General features: G+C 36.8%; 1 protein-coding gene across 7 annotated transcripts in view; it reads left to right on the forward strand.

Moving 5' to 3' along the window:
* Positions 1–14,901, forward strand: part of MIPOL1 (mirror-image polydactyly 1) — a 193,633-nt gene that overhangs the window by 59,300 nt on the left and 119,432 nt on the right. For all 7 annotated transcript variants that reach the window (XM_061998527.1, XM_061998532.1, XM_061998529.1 and 4 more), the window contains one exon: positions 13,140–13,269. In XM_061998527.1, coding sequence (XP_061854511.1) covers positions 13,140–13,269 — 130 coding nt within the window. The remainder of the gene's footprint in view (positions 1–13,139; positions 13,270–14,901) is intronic.

Here is a 14,901-nt window from a genome sequence, read left to right on the forward strand (position 1 = left end):
CTATAATAGAGAAATATTCTCTTTGATGTAGATGTTCATTACTCATTAAAACCTGGAAGAAATTGTGTGTCAAAAGGTGTGTCAAAAACATGTTTAGTTTTGTTTTTATGGGTACAGATAAAGTACTTATCAAATTGGGGGTTTTTTATACCACTGTTTCAAGTTTCTAATTTTGCCCCAAGTACATTATTTTCTTCAACACAGTATGGCATTAATATGGATATAATAATTAACATCTTAATCCCATTTTAAAAAGGAAGAATAAGTCAAATTTTAATGACAGTTACAATGTATAATAAGGATGACTTTTTTAAAAAATATCCTTTTTTCTCCTTTTACAAGTTCAGGAAGTATGAAATCCTTTAAATGCTGAGAGAGAGGATAAGAGGCTCCCTACTTAAGCTGTTTGCCAAAGGGAAGCATTATTAATATTTCATGTTTTTTTGCTTCCTGTCTTATAGTTCTAAGAATGTTATCAAGTTTGGATGAATGTTTTAAAATCTGCAATGATATGAACCAAACTGCATGTGTGGAGGTCTATGTGTCCCTTGCTCATAAAAGCCGTGTGAAGAGTTCTAATGGACAAGCAGAACCTCATAAAGAAGGCTCATTGTGTTTAAGGAAAAACTTTTCTCCTTGTGTTCAGTCCTTTGAGGAAAGGAGAACACATGCTGCTGTGATTTCATGTTGCTAGTTAATGTTTAATTACTGCGGTGTATAACACATGGTAGAGTGAAGCTTGTAAATATGGGTGTTTGCATTTTTATTATTACTTAGTACTAGCTTTATGATAAGAAAAGACTCCACAAAATTATATTGTAAAAAACATCAGAAAAGTACAAGATAAAAATATTATCTACTTTGAGGAATATTACAATTCTATTTAAAATTTAACCCTCTCAGTGATGGATTTTACCTGAACAATCCCATGGAAGGAACGGAAATGCTGAAGACAAAGGCCTATTTAAGAAAGCTGCAATGGTCTTCAGAAACAACCAACTCAAAGCTGGTAGCTTTGTGATTTTTACTTTTTTCACAGAAAGAAGTGAAGAAAAAAAGTTTAAATTTGTGAAAGGACTCATAAGAGAATAAGAAGAGGAAGAGTTAAGGCAGAAGATACACATGATAGAAGAGAATGTTTAATATTATGTGCAGTAAATAACTTATATTCTGTATTCATTTTAGAATTTCAGTAGACTGGAAAATGGACTTCGGAACTTCCCTAGATTCCAATCTCTGTGTCAGGTAGCCGTGGCTAAGGAAAAATAGGGAATTTGTAGTTTTGGTTGCAGACTTTTAAGCATTAGTCTATTGTTTCTGGTAGCCATAGTTGCCACAGGTTCCTGCTATTTATTATTCTTATATTGAATTTCCTCTCCTAAGCCACTGTCAGATGGTACCATTTGTTTCACTTCATCATGAAGAGGAAAAGATCAGAGGTGGAAGCAACATCAGAAAACTCAAGAGAAGAGCACATCATACAAGAAGTGAGACTAGGATAATATAAGGAAAAAAGGGAGCACCACATGTGAACTGGGTGTGAAGAATAGACAATTCTTGAAATGTGGGACTGCAGAACTTTCATATGTTGAACAGAAAAGGGAATGGGTCCACACTGTGGGGAGGGGAAAGGAAGGAAGAGCACATATCATCTGAGGACAGAGTGGAAGATAAGTGTAGAGAAGTTGCAAAGGAGTAAGTATTCAAAAGCAATAGCAGAGCTCACAGATCTCACATTGAATGGACTTGATAAGTGTCTTAAATTTTTCCTAACAGAAGAATTATACAGGAACTTTTAGAGGAATGAGATTGTTGAGTGTGAGAAATGTAGAGCCTCAATACTTATAGTGGTAGCCTCTCTAGAGTGGACAAAAAAACAAAGCCCTCTGGTCTTCTCACAATAACTGTCACTGTTACTGCAAAAAGATACACCCTAGTTGACATCAGAGCCTCAGCTCTTGGAATATTTTTTGTTGGTATCACAGTGCTACATATTGACACTAAGAATAATTCTGAAGGAAAATATAGTAGAAAAATATTTAATAAATTCCAATCTTTCTGTGGCAACAAGTACTCTGGGGTTTTCTGTGACTAATAGTAATGTTACTAAAATGCAATACTTTTAAAAATCAGAATCAAATCAGCAGAAAGAAGTGGACTGAGTCCAGTCATAGTAGGTGTTGCACATGACTTTTAATGCCTGAAAACTGTATTATCATTCTGCAGATGTGCTCTGAAAGACCAAGGTATTATAGGAAATATAGTGTGGAAAAAAGTGGAAAGCAGAACTCCTAATACCTTTGTATTTGTTATACAACTTTCAACCCCCTGGAAACTATGACAGTATACCTACAATGAAGTCCTTTTTCGGGTCTGTTTTTACAAGAATGTTGAGAGCTAACATTTGCCGTATTTTGGAATTCTTGAATATGGTATGAAAATGTTTGTGAACATTATTTGAAGTATCCTCAATTAACTTTAAAAATAATTACTGAATGCATATGCAATAGTTTTAATAGCAAAAGTGAAAACAAATATCCGAGTGGGTATTAGCTTAGAGTTAATTTGATTTAATATCCCATAAAGTAAGAGGAAATAAGTAATCTTGCCAGTAATAAAATTTGGGTGGCAATAACTTCCAGCACAGAAGAAAAGTATTTTCCATTTCCTCAAAGCTCACTTTAGAGTCCCTTTTTAGACGTTATTTTTCTTTCTTGCATGTCATCCATTAAAGATTAGCTGTGGAAGGTTGGAGCATGGAGAGATTATGAATGACAGAACAACTCCTGCAGAATAATAATCAGTTTTTGGTATTTAATGCTGTTTGACTTTTGCAGACACAGTTCTTATTAACCTTTGGTACAAACAGAAATCCAGGTTCCTGATATCTCATGAAGAAGATGAATTCAAGATCCTCTTCCAATTAAACTGAAATAAGGCCAATATTGGGCTTTAGCCAAAAGAACTCAATAGTTCCCAACCTTTGTGTTTATAAACCTAAGTATGAATGATATTTTACAGTTTAAGTAGGTAATGCATATTCTTCCATAACTCAATCTTCTGTGCATAATTTATTTGTATGTATAGTTCTTAGGGGGTTGTCCTATTAATCCTTCATTATGCAAAACTATTTCCTGAATATTTTTTTCAAATATTTCCTAGTAAATAACAGGATTTTGACAACAACTGTACAATTTGAATCATCTGTTTGGGAAGGTAGACAATCTATTTAAAGGTCAGGAAAAAACCCCTAAGGTGGAGGTGCTGTGATTGAGAACATCTTGGCTTAACTTTTAACTGTTTAATTTGAAGTAATGTAATTTTACCTTTAGATTGTCAGAATTGTTGATTGTCAAAAAGTTGTGTACAACTCTCCGAAATACAATATACAATGCACTAGCAAAGAGTAAAATGAAATTTACTAAGATATTTATGGGTGAAGCTTGCAGGTGAAAAGCAAACCAGTATCCCCTACATATTTTTATGGTTAGTGTTGACACTTCTGTCTTCCCCTCTGTGATGCTAGACATAAAGAATTGGATTTTATTCAGAAGTAAAAAGGTCTGCAAAAAATCTATTACAAAAACTTTTCTTTAACCTTTAAAATAGTAGCTTACAGACTTTAATGCAACATTTATATTTTCTCCCCTTAAGTAAATATTCAGGCATCAGTAATTACTGGAAAAAAATGTTTAAAATCATTATGATTTGAATTTTGAAGTCAGCTGTGTTTAGTGTATTAGAAGCAGAAGCTTAAGTATTGTTCAGGGATTGGCTTTCACAAGAACTTCCGTGGGGTCAGTGTATAATACTCTCTCCTATTCTTTCCCACTTTATTTTTTTTAAATTGAATTTGGATCTGAGTACACAAAGAAAACCCTATGCAGAGCTGCCACTAAGCAACTTTAGTCTTTTATTAAGAATGCTCTATTTATAGCATTGGAAATTTATGTAGGAGAAAATGAATGCTATGCACTAAATGCCTACAACAAACACAAAGCAATAAAGAAGTCACTGTATTCTATCAGTGTTTGTTCAGATTGCTTTATCTATAAAGTCTCATTTAGGTGTAAATGACTTGTAGTCTATAATTGCTGGTATAGACCGGTGCAAACTTTTAAGTAGTTTTTCTATGATCTTCTTATCACTATTTTTCTTTTATTTTTCAGTTATATGTCATAACTGAAAGTAAATGAATGGTGACTTTCAAAAAACAAAACAAGGAACTTAAGTTGTGTTTCGTAATAGAACATTTCAGCAGTGTTTTTAAGTCAACAGACAGCCCTGAAACTCATTGTAGTTTGCCATTAACTTGGATGTGAACTGTATAAGGGCCTTAGGCTTTGAACATTTCTAGGGATTATCTGCATTTTGTAACATGTATGTGCAGAGACCAATTAATGACAATTTAAAAGGCTTTCATAGGAACTCAATATTTTTTTTTGTTATTATTTGGCTATGATAAGATTGAATTCTTATTTAAGAATTGTGACCACAGTCATTAAATCTAGCTGAAAAAGTCTCAGGGGATTTTGATTTCTAAAATGCCTGTATAATAAATACATACAAGTTTGTATTTCGGTAAGGAGAACCAGCATATATTCATATGGTTAAATAAAATCTGATAATAATGGCCCATTTGGAAATGACGAGGATGGTTTCCAAGACAGAGACCCAGCAATGGTGGACAGGAATAGGAGGACTCTGCAGGGGGGTTGGACTAGATGACCTCTAACGGTCCCTTCCAATCCCTACCATTCTATGATTCTATGATTCTATGACTGATGAAAATGAAAAGGCAGGTAGTCATTGCACATCTTTTCACAATATACTTTCCCAATATCTTATAGCTGCTACTCAGAAATCCAAAGTGAAAACACAACTAAAATCCCTAAAAACCTGTCAGTAGGAAAAATTTCAGCTCACTTTTTTTCATGGAAGGAATTGAGCAGGATAAACAGAATACTCATTACAGGAATTGAATTCTATTTATGACCTAGCCAAGCAAATTCTTTCATGTTTCTAGTTTTTCTTCAGAATAATACACATCTCCAAAAGGTGGGAAACAGAAAATATTCTTTGCTTCATTTTTCTTGGGAGTTCAACATTCACTGGTACGTTAGAGCTGTATACCTTTGTGAAACAGAAGTGGAATCATGCATCTAAACTTTTTTTTGGTGTCATTATTATTTCAGTCAACTTTTGAATATTCGTAATGCTCAGAGTCTTTTTTTGTAAGAACATATCATCACAATTGTATTTCTTGTTGCTGTAATAGCGTAAATAGTAAAATTATTTTGAATGCACCAGAGTCAATGCCAAAGAAAATCCCAAGTCACTTTTTCTCAGCAACCACTGATCTTGAAAATAAAATCTTAAACTGCAAAACCCTGACCTTCTACATAAATACACTATTGTTAACACGAAAACTTTCTCACTGCCTTTTTCTTGGAAGTAACTGATCACTTGTTGCAAAAACACTTAGCAAAATTCTAGTTGTACTATATCTTGCATCACAATTTTTCAGTCAAAAGCCAAAAGCAGTTTTTCATCACATCTCTTAACTTTAAGCACCCTGCAAAGTCCAAAATATTGTTATTATTTCTGTCAAACTGACTCATATTGAAAGCCAGTTGTAGTGTTATAATACAGTGGTAACTCTGTCTTCTGAGACAGTGGTGTGGGTAGTTATCTCCTCTCTTCCTTATAAGGTCTGGCCTGTATTCTGAATTTTATATTTTTTTATGACTAACGTGAAGTAATTTTTGTTGTCATAGATGTTTTAAGTCCCAGCAATTTCTTCTTTCATGCCTTTCCTATTCAGTTTTTTTTTATTTATGCAGATGACCTTTAGTCAATCAGGAATCAGACTTACTTCCTGGGAACTGTGCTTCCTTCCCTTGCTCCAAAGTTCTGTTGTTTGGAAAATCATGAACCACTGTTTAAACTAGAATGATTTCCAACACACCTTCTCACTACTGCTGTATTTTAAAGGTAGTGTTAAAAACGTAGAAGATAGGTTTGCCAAAAGAATCAGGTTCAACTAAGAAAATATGTACATTGCTTTGACTCAGTAAACTCATACTCGGTATGGTTCATCTTCTTCATATTTACTTTTGCCCATATTAGAAAACAATTAGCTTACTAAACAAATTTGAGTATTTGGGAAGAAAAAATCTACTTTGGGTCTCTCTCATTTGACTAAGAATTACATGATATTTGATAAGCTTGTTTAAAAATGGACATATCCAAATATTATTGTAAACACCCATTGATTTGTTTTACCTGCAATATAAGTATTTTACTTAGTTGGCTTACATAGTAGCTAATAATATTTGTTAATGTAATTTAACTGCTGTGAACCTTTACTGAACAAATATTGAAATTTATACAAGTCAAAGAAAGAGAATCTCTAATGACTTTTGTAAAAGCTTCCATTTAATAGTTAAGAAGAAAAGTTTATATGACATACCAGATGCAATTAACAGTAGATTTTACATTTAATAAAAAGAAAGAAGCATATGTATTTGCTTTATTCATTCCATCATAATTTGCATTAGAGCTGTGGGTGTTTAATGAGCAAATTCCAGCTAAAATGCTATATTGATTTTCTAAGTGAACTTTGTAATAGCTATCTACCTTACAAAAGCTCTCTGTTTACAATTGTTTTCTTTACTAAAAACTAAAAATGTTTTAGAATTGATGAGTTTAGCATGATGATTCCTTTAAAATAAAGAGCTCTTTTAGAGTATGCAGGGGTTTTAGTTACAAGGGGAAAGATGTTATTAAATTATTCCAAAGCAAATAAAGTTTATGAAACTAAACAGTAACGTCATGTTTGTATATATTACAATGTTTGCAAGCATTGAAAAAGAATCCTTTTTTCTTAATTTAGCACTATGGGATTTGAATATTTTAGTTCTTGAATGTCATTATATGTGTATGAATTAGTAAATGACACAATTCATTTTAGCTTAATAATTGACTATTCATACTTCATTTTATGTGTGTCATTTTCTTGCTTGAAACATGAGTTCTATAAGAATTTGTGTTTCTTGTTGGTCAGGCCTCAAGATAAACAGGATGGGGTTGGTTGGTGTGCTGTTGGAAAGTCTCCAAGAAAAACCTCATGGTGTCGACCAGAGCAGTCGGTGACTAAGTAGCTTTTCATTGGATCAAGCATCAAGTCAGTGTTCCAGTACGGGAACTAGTATTTTGCTGGATGTGCAATATCTTGAATGGGATTCAGGAGCCTGACTTCTTACTCCCAATTAATTTTTACCTGGCACTTTCAAGAAGCATAGGAATGATCATCTTTATGCTTTTTAATATCAAACGTTTTAATGTCGCTCTCTGTCATAGGCTTTTTGTTGGACAGCTTATACTTCACATACTTTCCTAAATATGACACAAAATATTTCGGTTTGCTGCTGCATTGCAACCCAAAAGTGTATGTATTTCAGTGACTTATTTGAAGAATCCAGTGATGTTTATGGTCTAAACTTTTACTTGAGGCTCATCCATAGCTCAATCTGAATGGTGAACATTATTGTTAATATCATACTTTGGACTACCTGCAACTGAGTGACCATTGTAATACTCCATGTAGTATTAAAAAAAGGAATAACCGAAATATCTAATGTAAATTCATCGAAAGCTTGGGCTGGTAAAGGAATCAGGTGAGTTAGCCTTCTGTAGACCATTAAAATGAGTTAGATGAGGACTTTAAAGTATTTTTTAATTAAGTAATTTTTGTGATCAATATCAGTATTACTAACTACGTGGTGTTGAATGCCATGTAACTAATTTTTTTATCCTTTTTTTAACTTTTTTAAAATTTAGATTACTGTGCAGGCATGGTAAGGGTTGGAAGGGACTTCCAGAGATCATCTAGTCCAACCATCCTGCTGAAGCAGGATCATCTAGATTAGGTCACACAGGAATGCATCCAGGCGGGTTTTGAAAACCTCTAGAGGAGACTGCACAACCTCTCTGGACAGTCTGTTCCAATGCTCTGTCACCCTCACAATACAGAAGTTTTTCCTTATGTTCAAGTGGAACTTCCTGTGATCCAGCTTGTGTCCATTACCTCTTGTCCTGTACCTGGGCACTGCAGAAAAAGAGGCTCACTCCATCCTCTTGACATCCATTTAAGGATTTATAAGCATTGATAAAGTTCTCTCCCTCAGTTTTCCCTTCTCCAGGCTGAACAGCCCCAAGTCTCACAGCTGTTCCTCATAAAAAAGATATTCCAGTCCCCTGATCATCTTGGTAGGCCTCCACTGGACTCTCTCCAAAAGTTCCCTATCTCTTGTGAACTGGGAAGCCCAGAACTGGACACAGGACTCCAGATGTGGCCTTACTAGGGCAGGGTAGATGGGGAGGAGAATGCTCCTTGATCTACTGGACACATTTTTCTTAATGCATCCCAGAATGCCATTGACCTTCTTGGCCATGAAGGCACATTGCTGCCTTATGCTTAGTTTGTTGTCTACCAGATCTCCCATATATCTCTCTGCAGAGCTGCTCTCCAGCAGGTCAAACCACAGTCTGTAGTGGTGCAGGACTCTGTACTTGCCCATGTTGAACCTCATGAGCTTCGCCTCTGCCCAGCTCTCAAGCTGGTCAAGATCCCACTGAATGACAGCACAGCCTTCTGGGGAATCAGCCAGTCCTCCCAGTTTGGTGTCATCAGCCAGCTTGCTGAGGGTACACTCTGTCCCCTCATCCAGGTTGTTGATGAAGATGTTGAATAAGACTGACCCCAGATCCAACCCTCGTGGAAGCCCACTGGCCACAGGCCTCCAACTTGATTCTGTGCCACCACCCTCTGGATTCTGTCACTCAGACAGGTCTCAATCCACCTCACCATCCACTCTCCAAGCCACACTGTCTGAGCTTTCTGATAAGGATATTATGGGAGACAGTGTCAAAAGCCTTGCTGAAGTCAAGGTAGTTGACATTGGCTGCTCTCCTCTCATCTACCCAGCCAGTTGTGCCCTCATAGAAAGCTATCAGGTTGGTCAAATGGGATTTCCTCTTGCTGAATCCATGTAGAGTCCTCCTGATAACCATCTTTTCCTTCATGTGTTTATAGATGACATCCAGGATTGGCTGTTTCATCACCTTTCCAGGAATGGAGGTGAGGCTGACTGAGGGCCCTTCTTCTTGCCTTTTTTCAGAACTGGAGTGACACTGGCCTTTCTTCAGTCCTCAGACACCTCACCTGTGCTCCACAATTGTTAAAAAATGATGGAGAGAGACTTAGCAATAACATCACTCAAACCCCTCAGCCCTTGTAGGTGCATTGCATCAGGATCCATGGATTTGTGGGTGTCCAGCTTGCTTAGTAGACCCCTAACCCAATCCTCCTCAACCAAGGGAAGGTCCTTCTTTCTCCAGTCTGTCTCTCTATCCCCTAGGGAATGGGCTTCCCAAGGGCCAGCCTTAGCTGTAAAGACCAAAGCAATGAAGGCGCTCAGTAGTTCTGCCTTCTCAGTATCCTTCATCACCAGGGCACCCACTTCATTCAGCAAAAGGCTCATGTTCTCCCTTGTCTTTTTTTTGCTGCAAGTGTACTTGAAGAAGCCCTTCTTCTCCTTTACATATTGCCATATTCAATTCCAAGAGGGCTTTAGCCTTCCTTGAGCCTCACTCGAAGAAAGATATTGAGGTCCTAGAGATGGGCATCAAAGCTGGTGAAGGGTCTAGAGCACAAGTTTTATGAGGAGTGGCCAAAGGAATTGAGTTTGTTTAGTCTGGAGAGAGCTGAGTGGAGACACGATCCCTCTATACATCTGTCTGAAAGGAGGTTGTAGCGAGGTGGTAGTCGATCTTTTCTTCCAGGGTTAGTTAGGAGTGGCAGGACAAGAGAAGATGGCCTCAGGTTATGCCAGGGGAGGTTTAGATTGGACGTTAGGAAGAACTTCCCTGAGAGGATTATTAAACACTGGCACAGGCTGCCCATGGAGGTGATGGAGTCACCATCCTTGGAGATATTTAAAAGCCATGTAGATGAGGTGCTGAGGGACATGGTTTGGTGATGGGCTTAGCAGTGTGAGGTTAGTGGTTGGACTCGATGATTTTGACGTTCTTTTCCAACCAAAATGATTCTATGTTTCTATGAAATACAAGTCAAAGCCAAACACTTATATGTACTATAAATATATTTTTAAATGCAGTTGTTGCATCTGGTCATTAGGATATTTATTCTAATGCCTTCATTTAGTGGAAGGATAAAAAAATAATAAAAATAGAGTTGTTCAATTAAAGTCATTTTTGCATTGCCAGTACTTAAAAGACAGTATTTTGTAATGGACCTTTGGTGGGGGAAGGGTTCATTGTTCAAGGCAATTAGCCTCTGGGCTGCTATCAGGGATGGTAAGATTTGAGATAAGCAGAATGGTTAAGTAACTTTAAAAAAATATCTTTTTCTGAATGTTTTAATAATGTTCATTATATATTACTTTGGTTTAAGGACAAATGAGCAATAATCTGTTTTTTAAAAGCTTATATAGTCATTCTTGTGAATGGTTGTAGTTTTGCAGAGAGGGAATTAGATATACCAAAACACAGGCCTTCTGAAGTGCACTTGTATGTTCAAGATCCCTTGTAGCAGTCAGCAAATTGTGGTTTTCCATGCTGAGAGGGGGATGTTATTAGGTCTGACAGAAGAATAGATGCCCTGAAAAAGAGACCAAAAAGAAGTTAACTAATCCAGAAAGTAATTAACCCTAGAACAGTAATAAGTGCCAAATCTTCAGTTATTTTAGACAGATTTCTATTCATTCCAGCAATGTTTTCAGTATGGAAATTACATAATGTTTCCACTTGCAGCATTATGGAAAGATTTCTCTGTTCAGAGTCTCTGTCATGATGCTAGATAAACTGACATAATTTATTGGAAAAACTACAGTACACAAATATATTAAGATATAGATAGTTAATAATTACTGTACAGAATAACTGCTTGTGTATTCCAGACCCAAACAGGGCATAGCAGTTGCACTGTAGTTTACCCAGGCAGTCCATGCTGAGGCACTAGTTTCCCCGCCATCACAGATCTCAGCAACCAAAATGGAAATCTGGTGAGCAGAAACGCTCATGTATGAGCCCACCTCATATGTGTTCACATTCTTAATGAGCCACCTACCTTTGCAGATGTCGGACTTATCCTTTGCAAGTGCTGCAAACTGACTGCCAATCCGTGTATATGCAATTTTCCATTCCACATTAAGCAAAGCTTTCTTGTTACAAACTAGGGAAACTGATCTTCAAGAAAAAGTCACTACTCTTGTGGAACAAGTAAATACTCAAGTAGAGGAGAATTAAATCAATGTTTGATAAATGTTGTATACATTTCAAGATTTGTACTTCTGATGCTTCATTATTTTTATTTTTATTTTTTGGAATGTGACTTGTTAACAGCTCTGGCCTGATGTCAAGGCTCACAGCTCCTCTGCAGGTTTTTGTTAGAGAAGGGACTGCACTTCCAGAAGTAATAGTTAGCCTTTCCCTGTTGTCTTTTGTCCAGTCTACAGTTACCATGCAACATTTTTGAAAAACATGCTTCCTTATTCCTCCCTCCTGGGGAAAGTAGAAATACTATTCTCCTCATCTTAAAGGCAAGAGGATTGCTTTCCTGCCTTGAACATCTTTCTAATTCATGTTTCTGGACTCGTTTTCTGTTAGTCTTCTTGTTCATCTTACATCCCTGGTTGAGTTGTTTATGGACCATGCAGAACCATGTATGGACCATACACTTTTTGTATTTAGTTGTCTGAGGAGTTTGAGATGTGTTACTGGCACTGATAAACTGTATTTTGTGCTAGCAATATAGCTGCTACAAAAATGTCGTACTATGTTCCTACAAGTGGGTTTTTTTTACGTTGCACTAAGTTTTTGTACAATAATGTACAAATGTGAAGTAAAATTAAACTTACACAGAATGTCAGCAGAGTTAATGTCAACTGAGGTAGAATGGAGGGTTAAAATATCTAGACTAAAGTGGAGAGTGAAGATACCTTTCTTGGAGATCTTAATGACTTAAGTGGTGGTTCAGAGAGCAGCAAAGTTATGAAGGTGGTAAAGTAGCCTGGCAGCAGTGGCTTCATACAGAAGGTTCTTGAGAAATAGATGTCAAAATTTGAAAGAGATTGTGATATAGTGTTAGGAGACTGTAACTAAATGCCACTTTGGCAGACTAGAAGTGGGTCATGGAAAATTCTGGAACCTACAGACCTCAGTTGAGTTTTTTTGAGATGCCTATGGCAATCAGAGAGGATACAGTCCTCTGTCTGGGAGTGACAGCAGTCTCACTATGGCATTCTGAAAGTCCCTAGACATTTTTACTGATCTGCAGTATTGCAAAGGAAAATGATGAAAGTATGAATAAAGATTTTAGTGGCGGTAAGATTGAGGTAAGGATTTTGGCAGTGTGCCAGAGATGGTGTTAGATGTATTGACAGGGGAGAGGCAGGGAGAAAATGTAAGCTCGGGATGAGGAATGACTTCAAGGTGTTAGTTTGTTCCCAAGGATAGACAGTAAATCTTAGTTTATTGGCACCTAATGCTCCAAGGTCCAAGTATGCTGGAACAGATAATATAACTGTATATTACACAATAAAGTAAAGACTTGGCAGAGAAGGAAAGATGCCAGCTGTGCCACTCTTGTGATACCAGAGACAGACTATGAAAATTAGAATTTTTAATATTTCATTTCAATGTGCCACCCTGATGGGAAACTGTGTGATGGTAGACATGGTTTTAATGCATCATTACTTTTAACTCTGTGTCTTAGAGCAAACCTACTACTGTCTCATATGATTCTGGGCTTTAAGAATTACCTTTCCATTAAGCAAGTATTCAGAAGGCAAAGCAATTAACTTCCTTGGCCTGTTTGGTTATACATGGGTGAATTTGAAAACACATAGCTTAATTTCATTCTGTAAAGTATTCATATTAGCAGTCAACAGCAAGTTAGTGTTGTGTCTGAGGAGTAATACAGACCTTATCCAGAGTAATCCAGGGTCAGTGGAGAAATATTGATTTTTAGATGCTGGCAAAGGCACATGTAAGTGCATCTGATAGTGTATTTCCCTGTCAAACTTGTTTGTTAAACACGGTGGTTACTTTTGCAGCTCTGGTGGAAGAAGTTTATTCAGCTCAACGGGAACGTGATGAGGCTGTCATGGCAAGGCTTAGGTTGGCCAATGAAGAGAGAGATGAAGCATTTCTACGAGTCCAGCGTTTAGAAGAGTCTCTCAAAGAGTAAGTACACATTTCCCACTTTGTACAAAAAGGCTGTGTCAGTCTGTGATTATCATAAGCCACTCAACAGTAGTTATATAGGAAAACTTTGCACAAACTTCTCCGTGATGAAATACCAGCCTAGTGCTAGTCTTACCTTGCAGTTCTTTAATTTGCTAGCCATTCTGTATGACCATATTTTCCTCTGGAGACTGAGAGCAAGATGAATAATTTTGATCAAAAAATTAAAAATATAATCAAAAGCTTTGGTATTGATTTATTCATGGATAAATAAGACAAATGTGACATTTTATAGTGATCTTTTGACATGGAGTACCAGAATGTCAGTCAGAAGTTGCAATGTATAGGAAATCAATCAAGCCGTTAAGCTCGCTAGCCATTTTCTTTAGCAAAATTTCTACAAATGTTGTGGGTGATAGTAAAAGTATGTGAATTTTTCTTCTCTTTAGTATAAGAGCATTTTGTAAGTCACTACGAGTATAATTAATACTACACAGTTTTATGTGTCATATAAACACAACAGAGGTCTGAAGGAAGGAAGGTCATGAAGTAACATGCATTTCTGTATTTGCCTGTATATCTGGCATTTTGCAATGGGATGAGCAAGCCAGTACTGTGATTCAGAAAAGTCAAATTGAGATGCTGCTGCATTCTCAGAATCAGAGTCAACCCAATGAGGAAATTACTTTTCTGATTGTCTTTATTCTAAATAGTTTATTACTATGGCAGAATGAATTTTTTTTTTTCACTTCACCTCACCACTCCACTAATCCTTTGGAAGGAGCAGAGATGATGGGATAAGCCATGAGGGACTAAGTTTATTTTATTTAATTTTGGAGTTTCTTCTGGAATCTTAGAACTTCTCCAACTATCACCCTTAATATTTTGTCCCTGATGTTGATTGATAAAAAGTTCAAAGTCTCTGTCTCAGACATGGAGCACATAGAATTTTTGATTTTTTTAAAGAGCGTTTGCAACTTGTGCCACACTCATCATATTTTAGAGCACAGGTCACTCCTTCCATCTGCTTTGGACTTACTCCAATCAGAGATCTTTACAAGAGGACAATATTGAACAGGCTGCCAACCTTTAACAAACACTCTAATGCTTTCTTTAAATGAGCAGCTGGAGCAATTCTGTTGTTGTTATTTGACTGTAACAACCAAAATTCTTTCAGTCCTGTTGGCCATAGGGATTATGTTAGCAGAATGTGTGTAGAAATGGGGGGAAGAGGAATCCTTGGTTACTGCTGTTTAAAGTCACGAGAGATCTAAGGGTCACATTGCCTATGCACAGCACAGGGAGAGACAGCGAGGCAAGTACACAGATCTGGATACTGCTTTTTAAAAAGTACTGTCACCTAAGGAGTTGTAGCTGCAGATTGTACCTCCAAACAGATCCCTTGTGTCAGTAGTATGCTGAGTTACTACACTTACGTTCCTGTTCTTTTTCCCATCCCTTTCTCTCCCTAAGAAGTTTTGCTTAGCTACCCTGTTGTCTGTCTGGGTGATTTTGTTAACTCACACATTTTGTAGGGTAGAAGTCCTCTGGAGAAGCCAGGTCAGTCCCACCAATTTTCTTTGACAAACACTGTTCTTTTCATTGTGAATACAAACTAGATGGAGTTCCACT

Source organism: Colius striatus, chromosome 6 (assembly GCF_028858725.1).
Source record: "Colius striatus isolate bColStr4 chromosome 6, bColStr4.1.hap1, whole genome shotgun sequence".
Lineage (NCBI taxonomy): Eukaryota > Metazoa > Chordata > Aves > Coliiformes > Coliidae > Colius > Colius striatus.